This window comes from Bos grunniens, chromosome 2, assembly GCF_055505025.1.
Source record: "Bos grunniens cultivar Pamir isolate PY7600 chromosome 2, Bosgru_T2T1.0, whole genome shotgun sequence".
Taxonomy (NCBI): Eukaryota; Metazoa; Chordata; class Mammalia; order Artiodactyla; family Bovidae; genus Bos; species Bos grunniens.
In genome coordinates this window covers 101,850,055-101,865,932 of record NC_141166.1, presented here as the reverse complement: position 1 = coordinate 101,865,932, position 15,878 = coordinate 101,850,055, and the positions used below count along the sequence as shown (strand labels likewise).

The 15,878-nt window shown below is 34.3% G+C and overlaps 1 protein-coding gene across 3 annotated transcripts in view; it reads right to left on the bottom strand.

Moving 5' to 3' along the window:
- The window catches only part of PSMD14 (proteasome 26S subunit, non-ATPase 14), a 111,174-nt gene that overhangs the window by 39,285 nt on the left and 56,011 nt on the right, over positions 1-15,878 (bottom strand). For 2 of the 3 annotated variants that reach the window (XM_086369735.1, XM_086369727.1), the window contains 4 exons: positions 6,221-6,292; positions 5,874-5,993; positions 3,810-3,880; positions 2,670-2,820 (listed from right to left, as the gene is read on the bottom strand). In XM_086369735.1, coding sequence (XP_086225861.1) covers positions 2,670-2,820; positions 3,810-3,880; positions 5,874-5,993 — 342 coding nt within the window. In that variant the 5' untranslated portion in view covers positions 6,221-6,292. Of the gene's footprint in view, positions 1-2,669; positions 2,821-3,809; positions 3,881-5,873; positions 5,994-6,220; positions 6,293-6,589; positions 6,775-15,878 lie in introns of those variants that run through there. The other variant, XM_086369717.1, reaches the window with a different exon arrangement.

Genomic DNA, 15,878 nt, shown 5'->3' with positions numbered 1-15,878 from the left:
AGTATTAAAAGAACATAGAGTTCTTTTAATACAGTACAGTATAGTATTTCTTAAGTTTAATTCTCTGATAATTAAGATACCTTTTAAAAAAGTAACCCATAAGTAACTCATTTAAGTAATAATTTAGTAAAAAGAACACTTTTAGTAGAACACATTTAGTAAAAAGAAAGTAAATAAATTGAAATACAGGTATATAGCAAACCTCAGAAGTTATCCATTCAGATCTGCCTAGTATCAGTTTCTATTATTATTTTTGTGGCTAGTTTCTGCCTCTGAGAGTTTCTGCCCAACTTAAATCATTTATACATAGACTGTCATTTTTTAACTCTTGATCTAATTATTTTAACAGCTTTGCTAAATCATGTACAGAGATGGGGAAGGGCGAGTCCTATGTTATTATTCTTTTCTTTTTAAAGTTTATACTCTTAAATTTAATGATTAAACTAGAACACTCTGGCCATGGATTTAATAAAACTTAATTTAATTCAAAGTTTTGAGACATTGAGAGAACTATAAATGATAACCAAACTCAGGTACCTTATAAATGAAGTTAAATTATTGACAAAGAACTAGATCCTTATTTGAGGTAATATAATTGCATGAATATATATGTTAGGTACAACAAGTGATATGATCAATGATAGATGCTTATACTAAATTTTTTCCAAAAATATTTTTTCAAGACGTATAAAACTAGACAGTGATACATGTAATTCCATAGTTTTTGATATATATTTTAAAATATGACATTTTATCACATTACAAATGTCATGTGATACAAGTGTATTTTTTAATGAATGCACTCTTTTAACATGAATTATGCTTAATTAGAAATAAACAATGCAAACTCCACTATTATATAATACCTAAACTAGGTTTGGAAACTAAAACTGCCAGTTAAAATACTATAAACAAAATAACCAAAACACATATTCACTTACTTACATTCTATTTTGAAAATGCTTTCTTTCATTGTATTTAACTTTATATTTTCCTTTACAAACTAGCCACTATCACGAGTTAAGTATCATAAAAAGTCACACTAAAACTACAAAACAGAATTCTAATTATATTTAAATTTAAGTTTCAATTATTATTTGTAAGTGTTGTGGTGGGGGAATTTAATCACATAGTTATATTTCTAAAATAATTATTACTTAAATGAGTTACTTAAGGGTTACTTTTTTAAAAGGTATCTTAATTATCAGAGAATTAAACTTAAATACTATACTGTAGTATAATTCATAAAACTAATAAAATTCAAGGATTTTCAATTCCTTTTATCTGTATCAGTTAAAAAACAACACATTTAGTAAAAAGAAAGTAAATAAATTGAAATATAGGTATACAGCAAGCCTCAGAAGTTATCCATTCAGATCTGCCTAGTAACAGTTTCTATTATTATTTTTGTGGCTAGTTTCTGCCTCTGAAAAGCTAAATCACATCTAATAGTATCATGATTTAAAGAAGACTTCCAATTTTTATTCATCATAGTAATATAATGTCAAAAAGTGTTCAACTTCAAATTCATGACAGGAAAAACTCCATGTTTTAACAGCCATATTTAGTTTGTTTGAGCTGGTGAGCAGATGTAAATGTAATCTGCATTACTATCAAACTCCAGGTCTGATAGATAGCAAGCTAATATTTATTTTTAAGTGCTCCAAAAATTATTTGTAAAAGCTGCATAAAAAGGATTCCATAAATGTATTGTGATTTTACTTTAACAATTATTCTACACTACAATGGAAGTACATGCTCAAACAAGACACCTCAGCAGTATTTTAAAGCAGTAACCACCTAGCCAATTTCTGTATGTTCTGTAGTTTTTCTAATCCACTCTCCCTGTGGTTGAGCAAAATCGAATTGCCTCTCACATTTGCAGACAGCTCTGTGAAGGTGATAATAGAGCTGCTCCCTGCTGTCATGAGGCAGGAAATAGGAAAATGGCATATGGGGCTAGTAAGAAAGAAAAAGAAGGAAAAAAAAAAGAAAAGAACGAACAAACAAAAAAAAAGAAGGAAAAAAGAAAATAAAGAAGGAAAAAAGAACTAAACAAGAACAAAAGATTTCAACAAGAACAAATATAACCCAATATGCTTTGCAAGTTAAGCTCTTTTCAGAATCATTTAGCATATCTAATCATTCATCTCTGTCCTCACTCCAAAAATGCAAACGGTTGATACCAAGTGTTTGGGGCAAGTTTTCATTGTCTAAAATATTTGGAACATACAATTCCAGAATATGCCCTGTACAATGTCTGCAAAATGGAGCTATTTAACTAGATTTGTTAAACATTGTGCCAATCCCAAATTTACCATTTTAAAACAAAAGGTAGAGAAATGTTTATGAAAATATTAATAAAATGTGAAAAGCAGGCTTTTAGTATGATTTAACATTTTTAAATCTATGAAATAAAATTATTTAAAGATAAACACATGATTAGACTGATTAAAGGAGAAACAAATCTCTAAACAGTTAAATTGCTAATAATAATACCAAGACACATTTATTGACTTGTAAGTTTTTTGTTTGGTTGTTTTTTTAAGTAGAGAGACCAGGGTTTCAGTGTGTAATTAAGAAAAGCTTTAAACAAAACAGATTTTTATTTAATGTATCTGTAAACAGAATGTGGCAGGAGATGCTAATAAAGACAGAATCCACTCTACCTTTCCTTTTACACTCTGAATGGGATCCACAACCACTGCCACAGCTCTCTCCGACAAGGCTTCAAAGCTCTGCTGAGTGTTGATATCCACACCAGAAAGCCAACAACCAAAGCCAGGGTGACTGTGATACCAACCAACAACCATCTCAGGCCTGAAACAAAGAGGGCATTTAGCCGTTCAGAACAGAAAAAGTATTACATTTATGATATGAAAAGAAACAACACACTAACAGGGTATAAATTAAGAAGAGATGAAAAACACACAGGTGATGAAAAACACCATTAGAAACACTGAAATCATACACCATATTACCCAGAAAACATGGAAATGAATAAGTGTGACAAAGGAGTGCTATCATTAAGAGATGCACATTAGCAGTGGTAGATAAGGCTTTCAGTTTTTCACCTTGTTACCACACTTTCTCAGAGCCAGTTTTTACCCTTTCAGCATTCAAGTAAATATCTACTCTTTAACTCCTTAGCTCTGGGAGTTGAATTTTTCAGGCAGAGTACATTTTTAACAATGGACACCAGGATCCACTGTTGTGAAAGGATTAAATATCAATTAAACCAGCAAGAGAACTAGGAACTCAGTCAAAAACCAATTTGCACTGTTCTGCCCAGCTGCTGAGCCTTTTGCTAACATTAATTCTGAAGTTTTTTCCACAGTACAAGAATTTGAGCAAGAGAATGACAACTATTGAGAGATTTAATCTGGGGTAAAAAACCTGAACAATATTTGAATTCTACTTTCCCTGTATGTAAAACTCGTATGACTACAAATATAATTCAATATTCAGAATTTTATTTAGCTGCAACTCTTGAATTTTGGAACATACAAGCTCTTTCAATTATAAGTGACTAGAGAGTAACTCCATATGCTAAACAGAGGGAAGTTACAGTCCAAGTTTACTATGTAATGGTTGAGAATTTTAACATGAGGCATTTTTCTGACTGGCAAATTTCTTTGACTCTACAGGAAAGAGATACTAGATAGGTAAGCACTAAGAGTAACACTAACACATTAACAACATAGTTTTTTTTTTCCCTAAGAATGATATTCATAAACATCTAAAATTCTGAGACATATTGCTGAAAATATTTCCCATTATTCCATTATATGATCACTTGAAATACTTACCTTCCTGTCTGCTTCAACATATCCAACATTTTAGCTTGGAACACTGGATCAACTGCCTCCACACTGACGCCCTGGTTTAGAAAGAAAAAAAAAAAAAATGATTAGCTTCTACAAGAAAGAAAAAAAATTGTATTACAAGATAATGAACAAAATGCTACTGCCAAGAATCCTATGTACATTATTTGGGGATACCAAAATAATTTAACAGATTTTGATACCCATATTTGATACCCATGTCATTCAATTATAATCCATATATCAATAAAACTTTTTAAATTGCCAAGTACCAAACTGCTGTTAATGAGTTAAGGTAGTTTTTAGGATGCTTTGTAAGAGTTTAGGGTCATGACTAATGTGTACACACACAAATACACACCCACAAAAGAAGTACCATATTAGTGAATCAATAACTTCTTGTTTACATCTGTCTAGGCAAGCATACTTCCTAAAATCATCCTCTGATAACTGATAGGCAGTAAGTCTCTTCCATCTCGTTCAAAGTTCTATGACTATTTGGCTATTGTTACAACCAACAGTCCAAGTCTTTTTCTTTTTTTTTCTTCAGTAATGTAAAGACCCTGGAAGGAAAATAATTTAACAATTTTAAGAGTTTTTTTGCTTGGTTTTTTGGGTGGCTGAGCTAGGAGGGGAGGAAGTTCAGTGCTTTTGTTAGGACTTCTTGGTAGATTAGGCAATTGGAAGGATACACACATTAAATATTACCTCAAATATAAAAGCATTCTCAAAAAACTTCCCACATGAGACAATCTGAAACCAAGTCTTTGAAATGTTCCATTATTTTGTTAGTTCAATCAAAAGAAAATTTTAGGACATGCAAGAATTAAAGGCATTCATATCATCTCTCCAGTGATAGATTACTGCCATTATAGCTCCCTCAAGGCTTCCCTCTAACATCAGGAATTTAAGTCTAATCTACTTAAACAAACCAGTTAACATAAGCACTTCTTCCCACCAAAACAAACAGTATTTTGAATTCTAATTGAGAGTGCATCCTCAAGAACAGGGGTATGCAATCTGCTGCCTACAGGCTAAGAATGTTTTTTTACATTTTTAAAGGGTGGTTTAAAAAAAAAACAAGAATATGAGACAGAGACATATGTCTTTACAGAAAAAGTTTGCTAACTCTTGGGCTAGAAGAGAAACTTTCCAATTCTACTACACAGAGTGAACGTAGAGATCAAATATTCTATTTTATATGATCAAACAAACATTTACAAGGAAATAAAGGATATTAAAACTTAAGAACCCTTTACTATAACAGATATCCACATAAGGACATTCATCAGATAAATATACATATTTTCTTAGGCAAATGGATGAGAAAAATATGTGTGTTATTTTTTGGAAGGTCAGTAAATGGTTATTGGTTTTGGCCAGTTTTTAAAAATCTAAATACACACCTATCTACAAGCCCAATGCATTAAACAAAACAGAAAAAAAAAAAACAACCCCACAAAAAACTCCCATGGGTAGATGGGTAGAAGACTTTCACAATCAGTATGTAGTATGCTTAGTCTATGACAAATTACCACACCCAGGCAAAAAGAACTAAAGTCTGTCATGGTTTCTGTTTTTTTTAAACTTAACATTTTGAATAGGAAAAGCTTAAGAGTCATTTATCACCATATATAGAACATTTTTAAATGGGTGCTATTTCAAAACAATAAGAACAAAACATGAGGACTAGACAATGTACATGAAGTAAAACTTTAATTGAGTCTGAAATCTTTGAACCAAGTATTCAAACTAATCAAACTAATATCCTATTATATTAAAATAAGTAACATAAATCCAGTACACTATGCTAGTTAAAGCTGAAACAAGAAGTAAAGGAATTAAATGCTAGCATCACTCAGTCTACAGACCTTTAGGGAATTCATAATTCATCTACAAGATTTAACTCAATACAGTCTAAAAATTATTATTAATCTTTTATAATTAATTTTTCTATCAAGAAAATTATAATATGATAAGAGTTATTTTGCATAGGAAAAGAAAAAAGAAACACATTTACTTGCAGCAGGCAACCATAAAAGTACTCACTGTTCCTGATTGCGGCATAGCAAACACATCAATCACTCTGACGGTGTAATCATCCACAAACTCTCCAAGCATAAGACCCATAACTTCCATTGGAACTCCAGCTCGGCCATGTTTTAACATCTGTAAAGAGGACGATACACAGACACAAAGCCTTTGAGATCTTCGAACACCCCTCCTTCTAATTAATAACCTAATTGTGTTTCACTGAAAATAAAACCACTCTATTTTGTACATGCACCTAAAACAAGTTTATGTATGAGAGGGTTAACATGAAAAATATTTCAATGTAAAAGACACAGAGAAAGCAGCAGAGCTCAGTAAAACCAGAAACTCCATTCAACACTTACTTTTAACAGTGCCAGGGAAGAGATATAGACTTGTTCTGCTGTGTCCACTGCAGGAGCATCTGTAGGTGGCCCCTAGAAACAAGCATAGAAATCATTATAAATACAGAGAAATTATGAGTTCAAAATTAAAGTCCCACATTATTTAAACATGATTATTTTAAAAGAGTTTAGAGAAAACATGTTAAGTATCCTTTTATTCAGCTACAACATAAACAATCAAAACAAGCTTGCAAATATCAAACCTGTAGAAAATATCAAACTTAGCATTCAGGCAAGTTTCCAATGGATGTAATGCATGAATCTTTCAGCAATGCTAGCTCACCTCCACTACGAAATAGATACAATGCACCAGTTAGCTATGTTTCTTACCTCAATGTGAATGTAAACTGCTGTTGGACTAGTATGATTAACTGAAGAACCAACACAAACAGTAAATTCTGTGAGCATGATTTTCAGCTAAAGACAGCATGTAGACTGGGGCTTTGGGATCTCTGCCGATACTTCCGTATGGGGATGAAGTAGGGGGGCGGAGAAGACTTCTAATCCCTAGGTGAAAGAGCTGTGAAAACAACATGCTCTGCACATCACCTGAAGTTGTTCCCTTCCCTTACACAACATCAAATTTAACACAACTGGCCCAGATGTGAGCAAACTGGCTGAGACTGGTGTTAGCTAGTCTTTGGAAAAGACTTCCAAATCCTGACAACCACCTTTAAAGAAAACATTACTATTAATCTTACTACAGCCTAAGAAGATATTATGCTTGTCCCTTAAGATTCTGTCTTATTCATCAAAAGCACCAAATCTGTTTTTACTATAACATTCTGCTGGACAAAGTAATTTACATATAGTTCTTACCCTCAATATGACTACAATCTTATAAAATTAATTCTGCCCCAATCAGTGTATATAGAAAGCTTCTTGTTTTTTTTAATACTGAGGATTCTGGGAAAATGACATGACATGTACTTTTAACTGCCAGGTCCTGTTTTGCTTAAAGTCCCCTTTCCTTAACAATAACTGTTACAAATTATATAATGAATATGTTAGTTATCTAAACTGTAAGTCAATGCTCTAACTCGCTTTTATGGACTTGCTTATTACTAAAATTAAACAACTGCTTTACTCATTACATTTCATACTTATAGGTCTCTGTGTACTTAATGCTTCTTCTTGTCTATTTATATGCCAAATTCTGTGATTTTCTGTTTTGTTTTGTTTAAAAGCTCATAATATTTACTGGAAGCACTGAGTATAAGAAGTTCCAGAGTAAGTTTTCTCTAAATATAAGCAACACATACAAAAATTACCTCTGTTCACTTATATACAAAGTGGTGAGAAAAATAAAATCCTTCAAATATTATGTTTAAAAATAAATACCAGATAATACATTTTTTAAAGTACCAAATTCTTCAGTCTATTATCACCTAATGCAGCTTTACTGCTTGCCTTTCAAATAGTTATGAAAACTCTAAGGTAAACTAAAGTGCTATAATGCCAAAACATTTGTTGAGGTCATCATATAAAACATGATAGTTTTGTTGATATGACCATTTTATTCATCTCAGAAAGTTAAGAAAATTTAAGAAAAAAGAGAAGATAGTAGTAAATTAGTCAACTTCAACAAGAAGTTTTGGGAGAAATAATACTTTAAGGTCAGGATAATGAACATTATATTTATAAATATTTTCTGATTCAGAGCAACTTTAAAAATGCTCACAACAAAAGAATTTAAAACTGGTATTTAGGTTATAGTTATTAATATAGCCTTTCTCAACTTTCCAGAAAATACTTACTAAGAAAAGAAAAAGAACAGGGAAATAAAACTTCACATCATCACCAAATGCATTGCCAACAAAATTCAGAAACTATTTCTCCTGTCAATGAAAGAACACTGTTCTGTTCAACAGTATATAATATCTAGTACCTAGCGAAGTGCCTGGCACATGGAACTCAGTAAGAAATGGTTGGGAAAAAACAAAAGAATGAACAAATTAAGGTAGTGCCAAGTCAAAAGAACAGAAAGGAAGAATATCTACCAGTCACCCTGGGCGTGAGAACAGCCACATGCAAGTATATGCAAAGATCCTTAGCTTCTCTCTATGGTCGTCTGATTCCGAAACATACTAACAGAAAGCCACGCAGCCGGTTCCTCTATTGTACAGGTGTTGTGTTTTGAGACTGCAGCCAGTGATATTTTCTATTGCCCCCTCCATTAGTATTCTGTTTTTTGCTCTAGTTAGAATAAATTGCCCCCAAAACAACTTGGCAAGACACTATGTAAAACACTGTCTATGGGATAGATGTGTTAAGGATCTCCAGTAGCAGAGAATATCTGCTATCATTTTTCTATCATTATGCTCACTTGTTCAGAATAGCACACAACCAGGAAATGAAGGTGAAGAAAACCCCACCAAAGACTCTGGAAATTAAGCTAAGACAATTATGTAAGTGCCAGTACAGCTGTAGGTAAAAAGATGACCTGAGCTGAGAAAAATGTGGACCTATGGACAACTTACCTACATTGCCTTCCGGCAAACACTCATGAGGAATACCATTCAGACAATTCAAGGAGAGGAAAGTCACTTAAAAGTAAGAATCATAAACAAATTTCTAGAAAACTGTTTAGCATCAGTAGATTACAACATGATTTCTTATCTTTGGAATAGAATATTGTAGGACAGACCAAGGTTAAAGCATGAAAAATAATGCAGAATTAAAATTACACTGGAGGAAATAAGGATAAAAATAACACTATCACACATTTAATTCAGTAATGTAGAATATAAACCTTAGAAAATATCTTAGAATGCAGAGTAAAAAGTTAGAGATGAAAACTATTAGAAACATAATGATACTTAAAACAGAAAGTAAGGAGATACAAGCTATGAAATACAGTTGATCCTAAGGAGAAAATAAGAAATGGAAAGCATCAATTAAGACAAAGCAAAAGAAAATTTCTTGAATAAAAAAAAAAATTAACTTTGTACTACTAAATGTCAATGGCAGTAACCAATGAAGAAAAGTGTTTGTAAAGTTTTAGGTAAATCTTAACTGCATAGATAAAGCATAATTTCTAAAACCAAACAAATAGGAAAACTCAATAACCTGAAGAAAAAAATGCAGCTCAGGTTGACTTTGGATTTCTTTGCAACATTAAATGGCACAGTTTCAGATTTTTAAGAGAGAAACCCTGTGAAGTCAAATGCATTATCAGATCAGATCAGTCACTCAGTCGTGTCCGACTCTTTGCGACCCCATGAATCGCAGCACACCAGGCCTCCCTGTCCATCACCAATTCCCAGAATTCACTCAGACTCACGTCCATCGAGTCAGTGATGCCATCCAGCCATCTCATCCTCTGTCGTCCCCTTCTCCTCCTGCCCCTAATCCCTCCCAGCATCAGGGTCTTTTCCAATGAGTCAACTCTTCGCATGAGGTAGCCAAAGTACTGGAGTTTCAGCTTTAGCATCATTCCTTCCAAAGAAAGCCCAGGGCTGATCTCCTTCAGAATGGACTGGTTGGATCTCCTTGCAGTCCAAGGGACTCTCAAGAGTCTTCTCCAACACCACAGTTCAAAAGCATCAATTCTTCAGCACTCAGCCTTCTTCACAGTCCAACTCTCACATCCATACATGACCACAGGAAAAACCATAGCCTTGACTAGACGAACCTTTGTTGGCAAAGTAATGTCTCTGCTTTTCAATATGCTATCTAGGTTGGTCATAACTTGCCTTCCAAGGAGTAAGCATCTTTTGATTTCATGGCTGCAGTCACCATCTGTAGTGATTTTGGATCCCAAAAAAATAAAGTCTGACACTGTTTCCACTGTTTCCCCATCTATTTCCCATGAAGTGGTGGGACTGGATGCCACGATCTTCGTTTTCTGAATGTTGAGCTTTAAGCCAACTTTTTCAGTCTCCTCTTTCACTTTCATCAAGAGGCTTTTGAGTTCCTCTTCACTTTCTGCCATAAGGGTGGTGTCATCTGCATATCTGAGGTTATTGATATTTCTCCCAGCAATCTTGATTCTAGCTTGGGCTTCTTCCAGTCCAGCGTTTCTCATGATGTACTCTGCATATAAGTTAAATAAACAGGGTGACAATATACAGCCTTGACGAACTCCTGTTCCTATTTGGAACCAGTCTGTTGTTCCATGTCCAGTTCTAACTGTTGCTTCCTGACCTGCATACAAATTTCTCAAGAGGCAGATCAGGTGGTCTGGTATTCCCATCTCTTGAAGAATTTTCCACATTTTGTTGTGATCCACACAGTCAAAGGCTTTTGGCAAAGTCTACAAAGCAGAAATAGATGCTTTTCTGGAACTCTCTTGCTTTTTCTATGATCCAGCGGATGTTGGCAATTTGATCTCTGGTTCCTCTGCCTTTTCTAAAACCAGCTTGAACATCAGGAAGTTCACGGTTCACATATTGCTGAAGCCTGGCTTGGAGAATTTTGAGCATTACTTTACTAGCGTGTGAGATGAGTGCAATTGTACGGTAGTTTGAGCATTCTTTGGCATTGCCTTTCTTTGGGATTGGAATGAAAACTGATCTTTTCCAGTCCTGTGGCCACTGCTGAGTTTTCCAAATTTGCTGGCATATTGAGTGCAGCACTTTCACAGCATCGTCTTTCAGGATTTGGAATAGCTCAACTGGAATTCCATCACTTCCACTAGCTTTGTTCGTAGTGATGCTCTCCAAGGCCCACTTGACTTCACATTTCAGACTTTTTTTTTTTCGACCAAGTATAATGCGTTTGACTTTTCATACTGTTCATGGCAATGAAACTAAGCCATGAACAGTATGAAAAGGCAAATGCATTATACCTGGTCAAAAAAAAAGTCTGAAAGCCTACAAATATATTACTAAATATACAAGGACTCAGAAAATATGATTCCAGTAATCTTCCTTCAAAGAACTTCCTGAAAATGAGCCAGTTGAGACCCCACAAATCAAAATTACAAAGTCAAAAATGGAAACGCCATTATATAAAACAATCTGTTAAGACTACTGAAAGACAGTTAAAAACAGAGACAGATCTAAATAATATAAATAACCAGGGTTCAAAACTACAGATATTACCCAATAACTATACAGAGCAATGGATAGAAATAAAAGTATACAAAACTCTATCTGACATATAGAAGGGGAAAAAAGAGATTTAAGTGTTGACTTAGACTAGTATATAAATACGGATTTAATAATCTTTTGAACAACTTTAAAATAACCATGATAACCATTAAAGTTGATTATAGACCTTACCAAACCACTGGAGAAGAAAAAGCTAAGACAAAACTAACAATAAAAATCAGGGTACCAAGAAGGGAACAAAACAAAAATAGCAAACAACATAAGTTAAGACCAAATATATTGGTAATGAAAAAATATAAATGAAGTAAAAGTCTCTCATATGTGGTTTAAAATGGAAATTCATGTATGTTTCTTTTTATAAAACAAGCCACAATGGCCACCGTGTTTTACTCACCTTGCTTTTCTTCAGGGATGTATTACATCAATAGATTTCCTAGTAGTAAATCACCTTTACATTTCCAGGATAAATTGTTCAAGTTTGATTTATTATTATGTTAACATTAAAAAATATATTTATTTCTATTATTTTATATATTAGTATATTATTTTTACATAAGTGAGACTGAACAGGCATTTTATTTTTTCTGTTAAATTTGTCAGGTTTTGATATCACTACACTCAATTTATTAAATGTGTGGAAAGTTTACAACTTCCCATTTTCTATGTTCTAATAAAATGTACATATACTAAATTATGTATGTCTTAATATTTAAATTTGGACAAGCTCATTAATAAAATATTTACCTTTGAAGCTGATTTTAGAACTTGTTTTTATGACAGTGGTATTAATAAATTCAGGTTACCTGTCTTGAAACTAGATGGACTATTACATTGTTCCACAAAGTTTCATTTCATTTAGATTCAAAGTTATCCCCACAGAATCAGTCTATTTTATCTCTTTTTTTAAACTGTTCAATATGGATAACATTTCACATTAAATTTCTTTCTCCATATCACATTACTACTACCCAGAGAACTGATTTACATTTAAAAACAAAACCAACCATGATAAAAATATTGGTTAAGGGAACACTTCCTAATTCATTCTGTGAGGTCAACACTACCCGAATACCAAAACCAGACAAAACCACTACAAGAAAACTACAGATAGACCAGCATCTCTTACAAACATCAGTGAAAAAATCCTTAACAAATTACTAAAAGAACACAGGAGCATATTCAAAAGACTATCTATATATACGACTGAGTGGGATTAAAACTTGCAATGCAAGGATGGTTCAACAAACAGAAACTGGCCAATATAATACACCACATTAAGCAAATGAAGGGTGGGGGGATAAATGATCATTTCTATGCAGAAAAATCATCTGAAAAAATTCAACACTCTTCATGATAAAAACACTTGACAAACTAGGTACAGAAGAAAACTACCTCAACACAATAAAAGTCATAGATGAAAAATTCACAGTGAACATAATGTCCCATGTTGGTGAAAAATTGAAAACTTTTCCTCTAAGATGAGGAACAAGGCAAAGATGCCTGCTTTTATCACTTGCTTCCATGGTGGCTCCATCAGTGAAGAGCCGTCCTGCAATGAAGGAGACGTGGGTTTGATCCCCGTGTCTGGAAGATCCCCTGGAAAATGGAATGGCAGCCCACTCCAGTATGCTTGCCTGGGAAATCCCATGGACAGAGGAACCTGATGGGCTACATATAGTCCATGGGGTTGTAAGAGTTGGACATGACTTTGCAACTAAACCACCACCACCACTCAACATAGTACTGGAAGTTCTAGTGAGAGCAATTAGGCAAGAAAAAAAAGTAAAAGGCATGCAAACTAGAAAGGAAAAACTACAATTATCTATTTGAGACAATATAATCTTATACATAGAAAATACTAAAAGTATGTTAGTTACTCAGTCATTTCTGACTCTGCCACCTCATGGAGCCAGCAGGCTCCTCTGTCCATGGAATTCTTTAGGCAAGAAAACTTGAGTTGAGTTGCTATTTCCTGAAAACTCCACCAAAAAAACCCTGAAGTCTCCATGAAAAGGGTATTAGATCTAATAGGTAAATTCAGTAAAGTAGCAGGACACAAAGTTAACACTCAAAAACAATGCAATTCATTAACAAATCTGAAGAAGAAATTACAAAAATAATCTCATTTATAACGTCATTAAAAAAGAATGAGATACTTAGGAATTAAGTTAACCAAGGAAATGAAAGACTTGTACAATGAAAACCACATATACTGCTGCAAGAAATTAGAGAAGATATAAATAAATAGAAATACATCCCATGTTCATGGACTGGAAAATTTAATATTGTTAAAATGTCAAGACTACTCAAAGTGATCTACAGATTCAAAGCAATCTCTGTCAAAATTTCAATGAAAACTTTTGCAGAAACAGAATACCTTTTCTAAAATCATATGAAATCTCAAGGGACCCTGAAGAGCCAAACAATCTTCAAAAGAAAACAAAATTAAAAGACTCACACTTCCTCATTTCAAAATTACTACAAAGACAGTAATTAAAAAAATATATGGCACTACACATAGGGACAGACATAAAAACCAGTGGAACTGAACAGAGAGCCAAAAATAAACCCTGGTGTATACAGTCAAATGATTTTTAACAAGAATGCCAAGGATGCCAAAACAATAACTGTAAATTATATATCCAAAATACAAAGAGAACTCCTCAAACAACAAAAAACCTAATTAAAAATGGGCAAAGAACTTGACCAGTACACCAGTGTTCACAGCAATATTATTCACAAGAGCTAAAGAGTGGAAGCAAGCCAAATGTCCACCAAAAAATGAATGGATAAGCAAAATGTGGTATACACACACATGGTGGAATATTACTCAGTCTTTAAAAAGAAATTCTGCAATATGCTACAATATCAGTGAACTATGAAGATGTTATTTTAAGTGAAATAAGCCAATAAAAAATGACAAGGACTATATGATTCCACTTACATGATGAAGTACTTACACAAAGCTGTCAAAAATCATAAAGACAGACAATATAATGATGGCTATTAGGGGCTACAGGAAGAGCAGTATGGAAAATTAATGTTTATTTCATGCAAAGATGAGCTCGATAAAGGACAGAAATGGTATGGACCTCACAGAAGCAGAAGATATTAAGAAGAGATGGCAAGAATACACAGAAGAACTGTACAAAAAAGATCTTCACGACCCAGATGATCACGATGGTGTTATCACTGACCTAGAGCCAGACATCCTGGAATGTGAAGTCAAGTGGGCCTTAGAAAGCATCACTACGAACAAAGCTAGTGGAGGTGATGGAATTCCAGTTGAGCATTTCCAAATCCTGAAAGATGATGCTGTGAAAGTGCTGCACTCAATATGCCAGCAAATTTGGTAAACTCAGCGGTGGCCACAGGACTGGAAAAGGTCAGTTTTCATTCCAATCCCAAAGAAAGGCAATGCCAAAGAATGCTCAAACTATCGCACAATTGCACTTATCTCACACGCTAGTAAAGTGATGCTCAAAATTCTCCAAGCCAGGCTTCAGCAACATGTGAACCATGAACTTCCTGATGTTCAAGCTGGTTTTCGAAAAGGCAGAGGAGCCAGAGATCAAATTGCCAACATCCGCTGGATCATAGAAAAAGCAAGAGAGTTCCAGAAAAACATCTATTTCTGCTCTATTGACTATGCCAAAGCCTTTGACTGTGTGGATCACAACAAAATGTGGAAAATTCTTCAAGAGATGGGAATACCAGACCACCTGATCTGCCTCTTGAGAAATTTGTATGCAGGTCAGGAAGCAACAGTTAGAACTGGACATGGAACAACAGACTGGTTGCAAATAGGAAAAGGAGTACATCAAGGCTGTATATTGTCACCCTGTTTATTTAACTTATATGCAGAGTACATCATGAGAAACGCTGGACTGGAAGAAGCCCAAGCTAGAATCAAGATTGCCGGGAGAAATATCAATAACCTCAGATATGCAGATGACACCACCCTTATGGCAGAAAGTGAAGAGGAACTCAAAAGCCTCTTGATGAAAGTGAAAGAGGAGACTGAAAAAGTTGGCTTAAAGCTCAACATTCAGAAAACGAAGATCATGGCATCCGGTCCCACCACTTCATGGGAAATAGATGGGGAAACAGTGGAAACAGTGTCAGACTTTATTTTTCTGGGATCCAAAATCACTACAGATGGTGACTGCAGCCATGAAATTAAAAGACGTTTACTCCTTGGAAGGAAAGTTATGACCAACCTAGATAGCATATTGAAAAGCAAAGACATTACTTTGCCAACAAAGGTTCGTCTAGTCAAGGCTATGGTTTTTCCTGTGGTCATGTATGGATGTGAGAGTTGGACTGTGAAGAAGGCTGAGTGCTGAAGAATTGATGCTTTTGAACTGTGGTGTTGGAGAAGACTCTTGAGAGTCCCTTGGACTGCAAGGACATCCAACCAGTCCATTCTGAAGAAGATCAGCCCTGGGATTTCTTTGGAAGGATGATGTTAAAGCTGAAACTCCAGTACTTTGGCCACCTCATGCGAAGAGTTGACTCATTGGAAAAGACCCTGATGCTGGGAGGCATTGGGGGCAGGAGGAGAA